This window comes from Amblyraja radiata, chromosome 2 (genome assembly GCF_010909765.2).
Source record: "Amblyraja radiata isolate CabotCenter1 chromosome 2, sAmbRad1.1.pri, whole genome shotgun sequence".
NCBI lineage: Eukaryota > Metazoa > Chordata > Chondrichthyes > Rajiformes > Rajidae > Amblyraja > Amblyraja radiata.
The window spans coordinates 3,589,553-3,606,462 of NC_045957.1; the positions used below are offsets into that span (position 1 = coordinate 3,589,553).

The following is a 16,910-nucleotide window of genomic DNA, read 5'->3' on the forward strand; positions in this document are numbered from 1 at the left end:
ACTTAAATTTCAAAGGATGATAGGACATCTTATAGAAACATTTAAAATTCTTAAAGGATTGGACAAGCTAGATGCTGGAAAATGTTCCCATGTTGGGGGAGTCCAGGACCAGGGGTCACAGGTTAACAATAAGGGGTAGGCCATTTAGGATTGAGATGAAAAACATTTTCAGTTAGAGAGTTGTGAATCTGTGGAATTCTCTGCCACAGAAGGCAGTGGAGGCCAATTCACTGGATGTTTTCAAGAGAGTTAGATTTGCCCCTTGGGGCTAAAGAATCAAGGGATATGGGGGGAAAAAGCAGGAACGGGGTACTGATTTTAAACGATCAGCCATGGTCATATTGAATGGCGGTGCTGGCTAGAAGGGCCGAATAGACTCTACCTGCACCCTACATTTCTATGTTTCTAAGTTTAGAAAGGAGATGAGGAGGAATTTATTTTTTCAGAGGGTGGTGAATCTGTGGAATTCATTGCCACAGATGGCGGTGGAGGCCAAGTCATCGGGTATTTTTAAACCGGAGATTGAGAGATTCTTGATTAATACGGGTGTCAAGGGTTATGGGGAGAAGGCAGGAGAATGGGGTTGAGAGGGAAAAATAGATCAGCCATGATTCAATGGCAGAGCAGACTCGATGGGCCGAATGGCCTAATTCCGCTCCTATGACTTGCAAACTTATGAATTTACGAGAACATGGATAGGTAACGCAGGACCTGAAGACGGATCCTGACCCGAAATGTCACCTATCCATGTTCTCCAGAGAAGCTGCCTGTCCTGCTCAGTTGCTCCAGCACTTTGTGTCCTTTTATTGTAAACCAGCATCTTTAGTTTTGTTTCGACGTAGATAGGTGACATTTTGGATATGTGAGCTAACACAGGGGCAATGGACTGAATGGCCTCAGCATTAGTATAGAGATACACTGTGGAAAGAGTTCCTTTGGCTCACTGAGACCATGCCGACCAATGATCACCCATACACTAGTTCTATCCTACATATTAGGGATAATTTACCTACAAGTGTCCAATTAACCTACAAACATGCACGTCTTTCGAATGTGAGAGGGAACCGGGGCACCCGGAGAAAACCCACGCGGTCACAGGGGAGAGCGTACAATCTCCATGCAGACAGCACCCGTAGTCAGGATCGAACCCAGAAGGCGGAAGGATGGGTTTAGGAGAGAGAGATAGATAGATCAGCCATGATTGAATGGCAGAGTAGACTTGATGGGCCGAATGGCCTAATTCTGCTCCGATCACTTATGACGTTAAATAGACGGCTTAACATTGGCAATGTAAACACGGTACAAAGGATTTTTCAGACACAAGTTCCCATTGATAGACTTTTGATGTCAGATCTGGTTGTTCCAACAGCCCCTTTAACAGCAGTTTATCCCAAAGGAAAGGGGCAAACACGTGAGCAGTTGAAGCTAATACTATCATTTGCTTTTCTGAGATTGTCGGCACGTTGAAACCAGGGAATTGGCAAACAAGGGAAAGACCAAAGTTCACCATGTTTGCTTTGTATTATCTCACTAATGACATGGTAAAAACTAACGAGCTTATTGTCCACAGACTAAACTGCAATGAAATGCTACCGAGAGGCGGAGAGACAGGCACAAAGGGAAGGTTGTAAAGCAATTCCTATCGTTCGAACTATGTTCATGTTCATAAATAAACAGAACTATTTTTGAAGGAGTAGGTGACATTTCGGGACGACTGAGAGTCAGGGAAACGGAAATGTTTCCCCCTCCCTCGACTCTCAGCCTGAAGAAGGGTCTTGACCCAAAATGTCAACTATTTCTTTTTTCCAGAAATGCTGCCTGTCCCGCTGAGTTACTCCAGATTTTTGTATCTATCTAGCTCTGCACTCAGCTGGCTCCGTTCCTACCTTTCCAACAGATCCCACTTCATCTCTCTCCATAACCACACCTCTGCTACAGCCACAGTCACTCAAGGCGTTCCCCAAGGCTCTGTACTCGGCCCCCTCCTCTTCATCATCTACATCCTCCCCGTTGGTCAGATACTCCGCCACTTCAACCTGGACTTCCATTGTTACGCTGATGACACCCAGATCTACCTCGGCACCAAATCCCCTCACAACCCCCCCACCCCCCCTCTCCCATATCAACTCCTGTTTGTCAGCTATAAAAACCTGGATGCAACATAACTTCCTCAAACTCAACAGCGATAAGACAGAATTCCTCCTCATAGGCTCCAAATCCACACTCAGCAAAATCTATAACCCCACTCTCCCCATCGACGGCACCACTGTCTCCCCATCTCCCCAGGCCCGCAACCTTGGCGTGATCTTTGATTCCACCCTCTCCCTTGAGCCTCACATCCACCATGTCATTAAAACCTCCTTCTTTCACCTCCTCAACATCGCCAAACTCAGATCCTCTCTCACACCTCCCGCTGCTGAAAGACTCATCCATGCCTTCATCTCCTCCCGACTGGACTACTGCAACTCACTTCTCCTTGGCATCAGCTCCACCTACATCAACCGACTCCAACTGGTCCAGAACGCAGCCGCCCGACTCATCACCCACACCAAATCCTGGCATCACATCACTCCAGTCCTCAAACCACTTCACTGGCTTCCCATCTCCCACCGGATCACCTACAAAATCCTGATCCTCACCTACAAAGCCCTCCACCATCTGGCCCCCCCCATATCTCACTGACCTCCTCTCCCCCTACCAACCCTCACGGTCCCTCAGATCCACATCAGCCGGTCTCCTCTCCATCCACAAGTCCAACCTCCGCAGTTTTGGGGACAGAGCCTTCTCCAGGGCAGCTCCCAGGCTCTGGAACTCCCTCCCCCAACTGATCCGCGATTCCGTGTCCCTGACCATCTTCCAGTCCCGCCTCAAGACCCATCTCTTCACCTCTGCCTATCCTTAGCCCTGCATCCCCCTCCCTTTTCATCTGTGCATTAATTGCCTCGTATTGTGTTTTGAGTTGAATTCTGTCTTTACTTTGTGTACTAGTCATGTCTCTACTATTTATTTCATTCCCCTTACATGTTTTTCCTCTACCTGCTAAATTTTTGCAAGGTGTCCTTGAGACTCTTGAAAGGCGCCCATAAATAAAATGTATTATTATTATTATTATTATTATTATTATTATCTTCGGTGTAAACCAGCATCTGCAGTTCCCTCCAGCACAGAAACTGTTTTAAACGAGAAGTACACCACCTTTAAATGAGGTACTGCAATGTAAGTATAGGGAGTTGGGTAAAAGGCTGAACAGCAGGGCCTCCAGGCTAATGAGAGAGAGTGATGGTCAGGGTGTGGAAACAGCCCCTTCAGCCAACTTGTTCACACCAACCTATTGTGTGGGCAAGTTACCCACATCAGCCCATTTGCCCCATATCCCTCTAACCTTATGCTGCCCATGTACCTGTCTCAATGTTAAACGTTGCAATAGTATCTTCTTCCACTAATCGTTCAATTGTGTTTTTATTATCACCTGTGCAAACGCACAGTGAAATTCTTTGCCGGTCGGGCAGCGTCCCTGGAGAACACGGATGTTTATGCAGGAGTGGGGGGGGGTAGAGAAAGCTGGGAGAGTGGAGGTGGCAATTAGCGACTGGAGTGCCTACCTGTAGGTTTCTGTTTCAGATGCAATTACTTAAACGCTAGCCTCCTCGATTCTGTGTGCATCACAGAGACACAGGGCAGCACAGTGGCACAGCAGTAGAGAGCGGGGTTCGATCCTGACTGCGGTTGCTGTCTGTACAGAGTTTGTACATTGTCCCTGTGACCGCGTGGGTTTTCTCCGGGTGCTCCGGGTTTCCCCCCACACACCAAAGATGTACAGGTTTGTAGATGAGTTAGCTTCGGTAAAATTGTAAAATTGTCCTCAGTGTGTAGGATAGTGCTAATGTACGGGGTGATCGCTGGTCAGCATTGACTCGGTGGGCCGAAGGGCCTTTTTCCACACGGTATCTTTAAAGTCTACAGTAATGTCTAAATATGTCAGAGCAATAGGGTTAGAGAAGTAATGGAATTCCACATCTCTAATAGTAATTGGGATGTGGTTGAGGCAGCTGGGGAGTGGCAGGATGGCACAGTGGCACAACTGGTAGACCTGCAGCCTCAGTGCCAGAGACCTGGGTTCAATCCTGACCTCGGATCTGTGTGTGGAGTTTGCACGTTCTCCCTGAGATTGCCCGGGTTTTCTCCGGGCGCTCCAGTTTTTGAGCTGAGTGGAAAACGTGGTTCTCTTTGTGAAAAAGGGACTCACCTCTTCGGCATGAGAGGTCTCGTTTAGTATGCAGGATGCCATGCCTGACGGTGTTGCCTCCGACCAACCTTCACTGGTACAGTTTCTCCAGAACACCCCTGCCAAACGCATCAAAGAAACAGTCATTCCAGGCGTTTATACACCAGAAAACCTCCAGAAACCCATCCGAGTTTCAGTTTAGTTTATTGTTTCGTGTACCAAGGTACATTGAAAAGCTTTTGTTGCGTGCTAACCAGTCAATCTTCCTTTGACCGGGGAGGCTGCCTAGGGACACAGGGGCGGTCGGGCGATCAGAGCGATGTCACTTCTGGAGGTTTATAGGTTAATTGGTCTCTGCAAAATTTCCCCCAGTGTGTGTAGGGAGTGGATGTGAAAGTGGGATAACATAGAACCAGTGTAAACAGTAGATCGGTGGTTGGTGTGGAATTGGTGGGCCAATGGGCCTGTTTCCTTGCTGTATCTCTAAACTAAACTAAACCAAACCAAACACAATGTGCCAAAAGTATTTTTCACCACACTATCTGCTAGTCCACCTTCAAGGAACCATGCACCTGTACTCCTAGATCCCTCTGCTCTACAACACTCCCCAGAGGCCTACCATTCACTGTGTAGGTCCTGCCCATGTTAGACTTCCCAAAATGCAACACCTTACATTTCTCTGCATTAAATTCCATCAACCATTCCTCAGCCCACCTGCCCAATCAATCAAGATTCTGCTGCAATTTTTCACAACCATCTTCACTGTCCGCAAAACCACCCACTTGTGTATCATCTGCAAACTTGCCAATCTTGCTGTGTATGAACTTATCCAAATCATTGACAAACAGTAACGGGCCTAGCACCGAACCCTGAGGCACACCACTAGTCACAGGCCTCCAGTCCGAGAAACAACCTTCCATCATCACTCTCTGCTTCCTTCCATGAAGCCAAATTTATATCCATTCAGCTATCTCTCCTTGGATCCCTTGCGATCTAACCTTCCAAATTAGCCTACCATGAGGAACCTTGTTGAATGCTTTGAAAAATCTTCAAAAAACATTCAGATTTGTGAGACACGACCTCCAATGTACAAAACTACGCTGACTATCCCTAATCAGCCCTTGCCCATCCCAATGCCCGTATAACCTATCCCTCAGAATACTCTCATGTAACTTTCCAGCTACAGATGTTAAGCTCACCGGCCTATAGTTCCCAGCATTTTCCCTGTGGCCTTTCTTGAATAGAACCACAACATTTCCCACTCTCCAGTCTTCCGGCACCTCTCCTGTATTTAAGGATGACTCATAAATTTCATCCAGGGCTTCCGCAAATTCGTCTCTAGTTTCCCACAATGTCCTCGGATATATCTGATCAGGCCCTGGAGATTTGTCTACCTTCATACACGATAGTACCTTCAGCATCTCATCAACAGCAACACTGACTGCTCTCAAGACACTTCCATTGACTGCCCCGTTCCTCCGTCCTCCTGCCTTTCTCCTCGGTAAATACAGAGGAGAAATACTCATCGAGGACCTTGCCCATCTCCTGTGGCTCCTTTGATTCCTGATCCTTATTCAAATTCCTAATCAAGCATAGTCTTTCCGCTGACTGGATAGCATGCAACATAATTTTTTCATTGTACTTCAGTGCCTGTGACTATAAACTAAACGAAACTGAACCACAGACCATCCCACATAACGCACCACCACCTCAAACTGTGATGGTCCGCGCGGCCAGGAGGAAGGATCAGCCTGCAGAGGGAGCCACTGAGTTAAAGCCGTGGAGATGTAGAGTGATAGAGTCACCTAGCATCGAAAAAGGCCCTTTGGCCCAACTCGTCCATGCCGACCAAGGTCTTACCTAACACGGGACTGAAGTATAGGAAGACCGCGGGACAGGACACGCTGATGGTCTCTCCGTGTTCGGCACTTGGCCAGCACAGAGCATTTTCCCAGGTCATGTTGCAGCCTGTAAACACGGAAAGAACAAGGAGTGTGGGCAGTAGCAAGTCCATCACCAGCAGCTGTTCTCACAGCAAAGACCCACTCCCAGTAATATTTTAATTTGATAACTTTTTTATAGGCATTCTCTGATCGTGTTACTACTTTGTATTTTTGTTTGTTCTGAATAAAAGCATTTTGTCTGAAAAAAAAAGTGCATTTTACCTGCAAATGTTTTTTTTTTAAGAAATACCATTGGCCCACGCTCACCAGCGATCACCCATATGGTAATAAGGTCTGAAGAAGGGTCCTGACCTGAAACATCACCTATTCATGTTCTCCAGAGTGGCTGCCTCACCTGCTGGGTTCCTCCAGCTCTTTGATTTTTGCGCAAGGTGTTGCTTGTGCCTGCATTCGCCCTGATTCCTGTCTGTTACGGGATGCGTGGGGTTCGACTCTTCTCATGCTATTCTACGACGGGGATCCATTCTGGTTTGACCTCTTGGGGAAGGTCAAAGGGATCTCTCTTTCCTCCCTGTGACAAATCTGCCAAATCCAGTCTGATCAGTCTGAAGAAGGGTCTCGACCCGAAAAACGTCACCCATTCCTTCTCTCCAGAGATGCAGCCTGTCCCGCTGAGTTACTCCAGCATTTTGTGTCTAAATCCAGTCAGAATCTATTACTCAGGATGTAAAGATGGAGACCAAGACTCACATAGAACATAGGACAGTACAGCACAAGAACAGGCCCTTCGGCCCACAATGTCTGTGCCAAGACCATCATTTATCTGCCTGCAACTCATATCCCTCCATCCCCTATGTGCCTATCCAAAAGTCTCTTAAACGCCACTAACATGTCTGCTTCAAACAACACCACTGCAGCGTGTGCCAGGCGCCCACCACCCTCTGCGTAAAAAACACTCCGCACAACTTTACCCCTCTCATTTTAAAGCTGTGCCCTCTAATCTTGCATTTTTCCATCCTTGAAAAAGGTTCTGATTGCCTGCCCTATCCATGCCTCTCATCATTTTATATTCTTCTATCACGTCCCAGCAACATCTGGAGTTCCAGAGAAAGGGTGCAGAGGGTCCAGAACAATGCCTGGATTAGAGGATAATAGGGGGAGATGTTGAACAGACTTAGAATGTTGTCTCTGGAACGCCAGAGGTTGAGGGAAGACCCGATAGAAGTCTATAAAATGACGGGAGTCATAGATAAGGTAGACAGTCAGAACATTGTTCCCAGGATGGAAAATTCAATTACCAGAGGCCATAGCTTTATGCCCCTGTCCCACTTAGGAAACCTGAACGGAAACCTCTGGAGACTTTGCGCCCCACCCAAGGTTTCCGTGCGGTTCCCGGAGGTTGCAGATGGTTGCCGGAGGTTGCAGGTAGTGGAAGCAGGTAGGGAGACGGACAAAAACCTCCGGGAACCGCACGGAAACCTTGGGTGGGGCGCAAAGTCTCCAGTGGTTTCCGTTCAGGTTTCCTAAGTGGGACAGGGGCATTACGGTGAGAGGGGCAAAGTTTTAAAAAGATTTGCAGGGCAAGAAATGTTATACAGAGGGTGGTGGGTGCCTGGAACAGGCTGCTAGGTGGTGGTGGTGGAGGCAGGTACGAGAGTGATGTTTAAGAGATTTTTTTATTTTTTAGTATGTTTTAAAGTGTGTATTTTGTGTTTCTTCATGTGTTTTGTGTGGGGGGTGGTGTGGGGGAGGTAAGGGGGAAACCGCTTCGGTCGCCTCCTCCATGGAGAGGCGACTTTTTCCAGGTCGCCTCCCCCGTGGCCTAACATCAAGGATCGGGCGGCTTTTCCCGGAGACGCGCCCGGGGCTTCAGGGGCGGGCGCAGCGTGGACTCTCGATGTGGAGCGGGTGAGCCCTCGCTGGGGCTCGCTGGAGGGGAGCGCTCCGTTTCGCTGGCCCGGGGCAGCCAGCAGCCTGAAGTCGCAGCCTGAAGCCGCGGTCTGCAGAGCTCCAGCTGGTGCGGCGTCTACAGCCCGGGATCCCTCGTGGGGGACCCGGGGGAAGAAGAAGCCATCACTGCCGGCCCGCGGCCAACTTCTACCGCGGGGCCGGCATGGACTTACCATCACCCCTGGAGGGGAGCTTCTACCGCCGGCCCTGCAGTCTACGGTGCTTCTGGCTGCGGCTGGGACTAAATCTCGACCGCCGGCCTGCGGCCTACAACAATCTAAAGCCGCGGTCTCCGGTGAGGATGAGGAAGAGCCGATCCTGGACTGACTGGACTCTGGTCCTGTACACGGGGGGGAAATGGAGGAGGACTGGCCAAATGTTTGTGCCTTCCACCACAGTGATGAATGTTGTGGTGGATGTTTGTGTTACAGTTTTATTGTGTGTTCTTTATTATTGTACTGCTGCTGACAACCCAAATTTCCACCGAACCCTGGTTGTGTGGCAATAAATTATATCTAATCTAATCTAATACAACATGTTTAACAACAAACCAATGAAGGAAAGAGAGCTCAAGAACTTCCTACCTGAGACCGATGAGTTTCCAATCTCCCGAATTCTTCGCAAACATTCCTTCTTCGCCCGCCTTATCTCCGATGCGATGTCGCAATCTGGATGGAGCATTGCAGTTACCTAAGCGAAGGAGACAAAGTCACAGAGAGTTGTGGATGTAGCCCCGTCCATCATGCCTACCAGAGTCCCCACCATTGACTCCATCTGCTCCTCACGCCGACTCGGGAAAGCAGCCAACACGATCGAAGATTTGTCCCTCCCCGGTTGGAAGATACAAAAGCATAAAGGCGCGCACCACCAGATTCAGGGACAGCTTCTTCATAACGCTCCACCCATAAGGCAATGGTGTAGTGATGATCTTCCAACCTACCTTGTGGCACTTACGCTTTAAAAAAAAATCTGCACTTTCTCTGGGACTGTAATGCTATAACACAGTAATAATAATAATAATAATGGATGGGATTTATATAGCGCCTTTCTAATACTCAAGGCGCTTTACATCGCATTATTCATTCACTCCTCAGTCACACTCGGTGGTGGTAAGCTACTCCTGTAGCCACAGCTGCCCTGGGACAGACTGACGGAAGCGTGGCTGCCAATCTGCGCCTACGGCCCCTCCGACCACCACCAATCACTCACACACATTCACACACATTCACACACAGGCAAAGGTGGGTGAAGTGTCTTGCCCAAGGGCACAACGACAGTATGCACTCCAAGCAGGATTCGAACCGGCTACCTTCCGGTTGCCAGCCGAACACTTAGCCCATTGCGCCATATACTCCTCTTTCTCCAGAGATGCTGCCTAACCCGCTGAGTTACTCCAGCACTTGTGTCTGTAACCAACTATTTAATCTATTTAATCCCAGGAAGGACCACAGTAAGGATTATAAAGATTCCAACACGCAAAAAATGGGTGGCGTAGTCAAATTACTTCTTCCAAAATCATCCCGCCTTACTCTATGACTTTATAACTCCAGAAGTATCTCAGGTAAAAAATAAAGTCACTGAACTGCACATTTTACATGTGTAGGAAAGAAATGCAGATGCCAGTTTAAACCAAAGATAGACACAAAATGCTGGAGTAACAGGCAGCATCTCCGGAGAGAAGGAATGGGCGACGTTTCGGGTCGAGACCCTTCTTCAGAAGCTTCAGACGCAAAACGTCACATTCCTTCTCTCCAGAGGTGCTGTCTGTCCCGCTGAGTTACTCCAGCATTTGGTGTCTACCTTCTGCACGTTTTCAATCATTGACTCTTTTGTTTCCCTGGTTTTTCTTTTGACATCTGCTAATTCACAGCAGAGCTGTCGCCTTGGGTTTAAAGACTTGGCTGGAGGGTGAGACGGGCAAGGGAATCACGTGTAGATAAAAGCCCACTCTGCAGCGATCTTTGCTTTCCGTGGCATTCCACAATGCAACGGTAGGAGTACCAGGGTCAACATCTCCCACCGCCCTATCCCAGACGGAAGGGGATGGTGGGCTAGAAGAGGGGGATCTCCAGAATGTGCCCAAGGGGTACTTACAGTAGTCGTGAGAGCGAGGACATGCCAGGCGGTGAACCAGCTGATTTTCTTCATGTTTGGCAACAGTGCTGACCTGCACTGACTGTCCGCAGTACAACGCTGCTGTGGAAAGTCCCACCTCCTTTGTCTCCCTCTCCCTCTCTCTCTCTCTCTCTCTCTCCCACCCACATACACACACACACACGCCCTCTTGCCCACCCCTCCCTCTCCAAGTCACACCTCCCCCCCCCTCCATCGGACCCAGGAGAGCAAGATTCTAGAACACTGGTGTTGCAATCACAGCTCGGCAGGCGATAACAGGGAACAATAAAAAGTGTGGCCTTAACCTTTGCTCTGCAGCAAGCGATGAGTTAACAGGCAGGAACGTTGGTGAGAAAGGAAAGGTTCCTTCAGGAAACCACAGCATTGTCTAATTATGCAGGTAGCGACCTCCTCCTCCTCCTCCATTCACTTTAAGAATGTAGAACTGTCCAGCACACAAACAGGCCCTTCGGCCCACAATGCCCGTTCCGACCATGATGCCAAGCCAAACTAAGTTTAGTTTACAAACTAAGAACTGCAGACGCTGGTTTATACCGAAGATCGACACAAAGTGCTGGAGTAACTCAGCAGGTCAGGCAGCATCTCTGGAGAAAAAGGGTGGGTGACATTTCGAGTTGGGACACTTCAGACTAAAAGGAGGGAGAGAGTGAAGATGTGGAGGCGAGAAAAGGAATTATCGTCTAGTTTTGTTTATTATTGTTTAGTTTTCGTATGGTTTAGTTTAGTGATAAGGGTGGAAACAGGCCCTCGCCCCACCGAGAGCGTTTAATTTAGTTTTGTTTATTGTCACGTGTATCGAGGTACAGTGAAAAGCTTTTTTGTTGCCTGTTAACCAGTCAGCGGAAAGACCATACATGGTTACATCCACAGTGTACAGATACAGGATAAAGGGAATAATGTTTAGTGCAAGATAATGTATAGTAAAGTCTGAATTAAAATTGCAGTCTGATTAAAGATAGCAACCTTTTCTGCCTGCCTGTGATCCATATCCCTCCATTCCTAACATATCTAAAAGCCTCTTATATACCTGTCCGTCTCCACTACCACCCTTGGCGACACGCTCCAGGCACCCACCACTCTCTGTGTTAAATACATTTTCCCACACATCTCCTTTAAACTTTGTCCCTCTCACCTTACATCTATGCTGTTTAAGCTTGGACATTTCCAATCTGGAGCTAAAGGGTCTGATTGTCGACCGTCTAAGTCTCTCATAATTTTATATACTTCTATCGGGTCTCCCCTCAGCCTCCAACAATGCCAATGTCAAGTTCAAGTTCAAGTTCAAGTGAGTTTATTGTCATGTGTCCTTGTATAGGACAATGAAATTCTTGCTTTGCTTCAGCACACAGAATATTGTAGGCATTTACTACAAAACAGATAAGTGTGTCCATATACCATTATATAAATATATACACACATGAATAAATAAACTGATAAAGTGCAAATAACAGATAATGGGCTATTAATAATCAGAGTTTTGTCCGAGCCAGGTTTAATAGCCTGATGGCTGTGGGGAAGTAGCTATTCCTGAACCTGGTTGTTGCAGGCTCCTGTACCTTCTACCTGAAGGTAGCAGGGAGATGAGTGTGTGGCCAGGATGGTGTGGGTCTTTGATGATACTGCCAGCCTTTTTGAGGCAGCGACTGCGATAAATCCCATCGATGGAAGGGAGGTCAGAGCCGATGATGGACTGGGCAGTGTTTACTACTTGTCCCAATAAAGAAACGATTGCCCAGTCATTCCAAGTGTGATCGAAAGCAATTCCATCAGTGTGGTAAGGTTGCTGCCTCACATCACCAGAGACCTGGGTTCGATCCTGACTACGGGTGCTGTCTGTACGGAGTTTGTACGTTCTCCCCGTGACCTACATGAGTTTTCCCCGTGATCTCATACCCCAAAGACGTACAAGTTTGTGGGCCAATTGGCTTGGTATAATTGTAAACTGTCCCTAGCGTGTGTAGGATAGTGTAATAATGCCCCTGTCCCACTTAAGAATCCTGAACAGAAACCTCTGGAGACTTTGCGCCCCACCCAAGGTTTCCGTGCGGTTCCCGGAGGTTGCAGGTGGTTGCCGGACGTTGCAGGTAGTGGGAGCAGGTAGGGAGACTGACAAAAAACCTCCACGAACCGCACAGAAACCTTGGGTGGGGCGCAAAGTCTCCAGAGGTTTCCGTTCAGGTTTCCTAAGTGTGACAGGGGCATAATTAGTGTGCGGGGATCCCTGGTCAACATGGACTTGGTAGGCCCTGGGGCCTGCTTCCATGCTGTATCTCTGAACTAAACTAAACTAAACTAAACTAAACTAAACTAAACTAAACTAAACTAAACTATTAAAAACAGTGCAGGGCGCATTGGAACTCTGACCCACCAGAAAACTATAGCTAATCAAACCTCCTTCACCTGACATTCACCAAGATTTGCCCCAACCCATTCTACAATACATCTGAGAAAGAGTCCCGACCCAAAATGTTGTCCATTCTCTCACCAAATGCTGACCCATTGAGTTATTTTCAAGATTTCAACATTGCAGCTCCTTGTGCATCCATTTTACTGCTCAATTGTGAAATCTCCTCAAACTTGTTCAGTAGCTTAATTTAGTTTAGTTTATTGTCACATGTACCGAGGTACAGTGAAAAGCTTTTCGTCACGTGCTATTCAGTCAGCGGAAAGACTACATGATTGCAATCAGACCGTCCACAGTGTACAGATACAGAACAACGGGAATAATGTTTGGTGCAAGGTAAAATCCAGTAAAGTCCGATCAAAGACAGTCCAAGGGTCTTCAATGAGAAAGATGGGAGGTCACGGCAGCTCTCTAACTGGTGATAGGATGGTTCAGTTGCCTGATAACAATTGGGAAGAAAGTATCCCTGAATCTGGAGGTGTGCATTTTGACACTTCTGTACCTGATGGCAGAGGGGAGAAGAGGGGGTGAGACTGGTTCATGATTATGCTGCTGGCCTTGCTGAGGCAGTGTGAAGTGTAGATGGAGTCCGCCTATTGTTGGCTGTGGACCATTGGCCATTGTGTGTTTCACCATTCTTGATTTGTTCTTTTAATACCTTTTGTTCTTTTGTTCTCTGCACCTTTTCTGACCTCTAGTTTCTCTCTCACCTGGCACTCAGTCTGAAGAAGGGTCACGGCCCGAAACGTCACCACTTCCTTTTCTCCAGAGATGCTGCCTGACCCACTGAGTTACTCCAGCACTTAGTGTCTATCTCTGGTGTTAACCAGCATCTGCAGTATGCAAAATAGGTGATCTTTGCTTGCGATCCTTAGCAGAAGGTGACACAAAATAGGTGATCCTAGCTTGTCAGTAATTGCATCTCAAATAGAGACATGGCCGCCCTAGCCACCGGCTGTAAAAGCTTGATGTTGAAACACAATCCAAACAAGGTAATTGTCCACAATCTGAAGTGCCTTTGCCATCAGCAATCCTAGAAGCTAATTTATTGACACAAGCTGAGACAAAGATCAGCTCAAACACCGAGAATAGCCAGTGTTGTGGAAAATCCACACAGTGGGATTGTCAGGAATTGTCCCGGTCCCATGGGGGGGGGAGTCCACCACCTCGGTTATAGGCAAACAGCACGGAAACAGGCCCTTCAGCCCAACGTGCCCCTGCCTGACAATTTACACCATTCTCCTCACATTTCCAGTCAACTCCCCCCCACTCACCCACACACCTGGGACAACTAATCTACCCATCCGTTCATCTTTGCAATGATTGCTTTTTCTTCTCTCCTCTCTCCCTCTTCCCCTCCTTCCCATCCCCTCTCTCCTGTCTCTCTCTCCCCTCTCTCCCTCCTTCCCTCTCCCCTCTCTCTCTCCCTCTCCGCCTCCCCTCCTCCCTCTCCTTTCTCTCCCCCCTCCCTCTCATTTTTTCCTCCCATTCTCTCTTGCTCTTCCTCTCTTACACTCCCCCTCCCCTCTCTCCTCTCTCTCCCCCTCTCTCCCTCCCCTATCTCCTTTCTCTCCACTCTCTCTCTGTCTCTCTCTCACACACACACACACACTGTTCTCTCTCTCTCTCTCTCTTTCACACCTCTTTCTCACTCTCTCCGTCACCTCTCTCGTCTCTCTCTCTGTCAACCAAGATGATTCCAAAATAGAGTAAAGGGCCTGTCCCTCCAGCATGCGATTGTATGCGTCTAGCGCGACCTAACGTGGTCGCTTGAGGCGTACGGCCTCACGGGGCCGGTCCCACTTCGATCGCCGGAGGCGTATGGAGTTGTGTGGGGCTGGTCCCGACATCGCGCGGGCCTCCAAAAATCTTGCACTGTCCAAAATTCCCGCGCGCCAACAGCCTGTCGGCCCGCAACCACATTGAGGGTGTACGCAGCGTCTTGACGCCGTATGCCTAGCGCGTGGCGTTGCGCGATGACATCACCGTCCGGCATGCCGTTGCGCGATGACGTCACCGCCCGACGCCGTGCGACGTCCAAATTCAGTCGGCCCGCCTCCTGCCCAGCTGATTGGTGAGTATGATGTCGGGACCAGCCCCGCACAACTCCATACGCCTCCGCGGTTGGAAGTGGGACCGGCCCCGCGAGGCCGTGCGCCTCAAGCCACCGTGTTTGGATGCGGTAGACGCACGCAATCGCATGCTGGTGGGACAGGCCCTTTACTGCCTTTATATGGGACAAGAAGCATATATTCCCTGAAATTCTTAGCATCTCACGATGGTAGAGCCACTGCCTCACAGTTCCAGGGACCCAGGTTCAATCCTGACATTAGGTGTTGTCCTTGTGGAGTCTGCACGTTCTACCTGTTACCGTGTGGATTTCCTCGGGTGATCCGGTTTCCACCTATAATCCAAAGACGTGCGGGTAGGCAGGTTAATTGGCCGTCTATAGATTGCCTCTAGTGTGCAGGTGAGCGGTGGAATCTGGGGGAATGAGGGGAGGATTTAGTTTGGTGAGGGATTTTGAAACACTCGCCCTTTCTTTCTCCCCCCCCCCCCCTCCCCCACTGACAAACTGTCCAAAGAAGGGTCCCGACCTGAAACATCACGCATCCAGGTTCTCCAGAGATGCTGCCTGACTCAAATTTGTGTCCTTTTAGTTGTAAGATTTGATGCACGGAATCTTGAGTTGCTGACCCATAGATAGACTGGTAAAGGGAGGAAAGAGAGGGGTGGGAAAGGGGTGAGAGAGAAGGGTGCTGTCAGTTGTTTAACATTGGAGAATTCAATGACCAAGATGAGTTTAGATAATGGTTGGATCTTTGAGCTTTGAGTTAGAGGTCCATTGCTGGAAGTGAGCTATTTCTGTCTGGGTATAAAAACAAATCTGATAGTGCTATCTCATCACTATCTAATCTCTTCCTAATCCTGCTGAGGTCGATTTTACAACCCAGCCAGGAATGTGGCACCTGGGCAGAGAGGTAACACTGCAAACTCCACAACAAGACCATTCATCAATGGAGGGGTCACAGTCAAGACCAAACACTGCTTCCCTCCTCAGAGAGGTGGTGGTTCGCTTAGTGGGAGTGACCTGTGGTTTAGTTTAGTTTAGTTTAGTTTGGCTTAGTTTGTTTAGCCAAGTATGGTTCAGTTTAGTTTACTTTACTTTAGATTCAGATTCAGATTCAATCTTTATTGTCATTGCGCAGTGTACAGTACAGAGACAATGAAATGCAGTTCGCATCTCCCCCAGAAGAGCGAACATAGAATAATGAGCAGTAAAATATAAATATGTACATACAGTAGCAGTAGTGTAATTTCTCTGGGGGAAGGTGTGTCCGGGGGGGGGGGGGGGGTGATTGGCAATCACCAAGGTGCAGAGTTAAGTTGTGTAACAGCCGCAGGGAAGACACTGTTCCTGAACCTGCTGGTTCGGCAACGGAGAGACCTGTAGCGCCTCATGGATGGTAGGAGGGTAAACAGTCCATGGTTGGTGTGAGAGCAGTCCTTGGCGATGCTGAGCGCCCTTCGCAGACAATACTTGCTTTGGACAGATTCAATGGAGGGGAGCGAGGAACCGGTGATGCGTTGGGCAGTTTTCACCACCCTCTGCAGTGCTTTCCGGTCGGAGACAGAGCAGTTGCCATACCATACTGTGATACAGTTGGTAAGGATGCTCTCGATGGTGCAGCGGTAGAAGTTCACCAGAATCTGAGGAGACAGATGGACCTTCTTCAGTCTCCTCAAGAAGAAGAGACACTGGTGAGCCTTCTTGACCAGTGTTGAGGTATTGTGGGTCCAAGAGAGGTCATCAGATATGTTGACCCTCAGAAACCTGAAGCTGGAAACACGTTCCACCTCCGTCCCGTTAATGTGGATGGGGGTGTGCGTGCCGCCCCTAGACTTCCTGGTCAACAATGAGCTCCTTGGTCTTCTTGGAGTTAAGGGCCACGTTGTTGTCAGCGCACCATGCTGCTAGGAGCTGGACCTCCTCCCTATAGGCCGACTCACCGTTGTCGCTGATGAGGCCCAATCACAATTACTATGTTTGATTTTGTTTAATGTCACTTTGTTTGATTTAATTTGGTTTGGTTTGCTTTAGTTTAGTTTGGTTTGGTTTTGCGTGCCATGGTTTTATTTGGACACACAATGTTGGAGTAACTCAATGGGACAGGCAGCATGCATCTCTGGAGAGAAGGAATGGGTGATGTTTCAGGTCGAGACCTTTCTTCAGATGTCTGTTTCATGTCGTTTAGTTTAGTTTAGTTGGTGTAGTTTAGTTTGGTTTGGT

At 48.5% G+C, this 16,910-nt stretch overlaps 1 protein-coding gene across 1 annotated transcript in view; it reads right to left on the reverse strand.

The window, feature by feature from the left end:
* Window positions 1-10,227, reverse strand: part of LOC116984552 (growth hormone-releasing hormone receptor-like) — a 39,245-nt gene extending 29,018 nt beyond the window's left edge. Inside the window, exons 1-3 of the mRNA XM_033038736.1 lie at window positions 10,174-10,227; window positions 8,664-8,769; window positions 6,086-6,193 (exon numbers count right to left, since the gene is read on the reverse strand). Of these exons, the coding sequence (XP_032894627.1) occupies window positions 6,086-6,193; window positions 8,664-8,769; window positions 10,174-10,227 (268 nt within the window). The remainder of the gene's footprint in view (window positions 1-6,085; window positions 6,194-8,663; window positions 8,770-10,173) is intronic.
* Window positions 10,228-16,910: the final 6,683 nt, after the last annotated feature.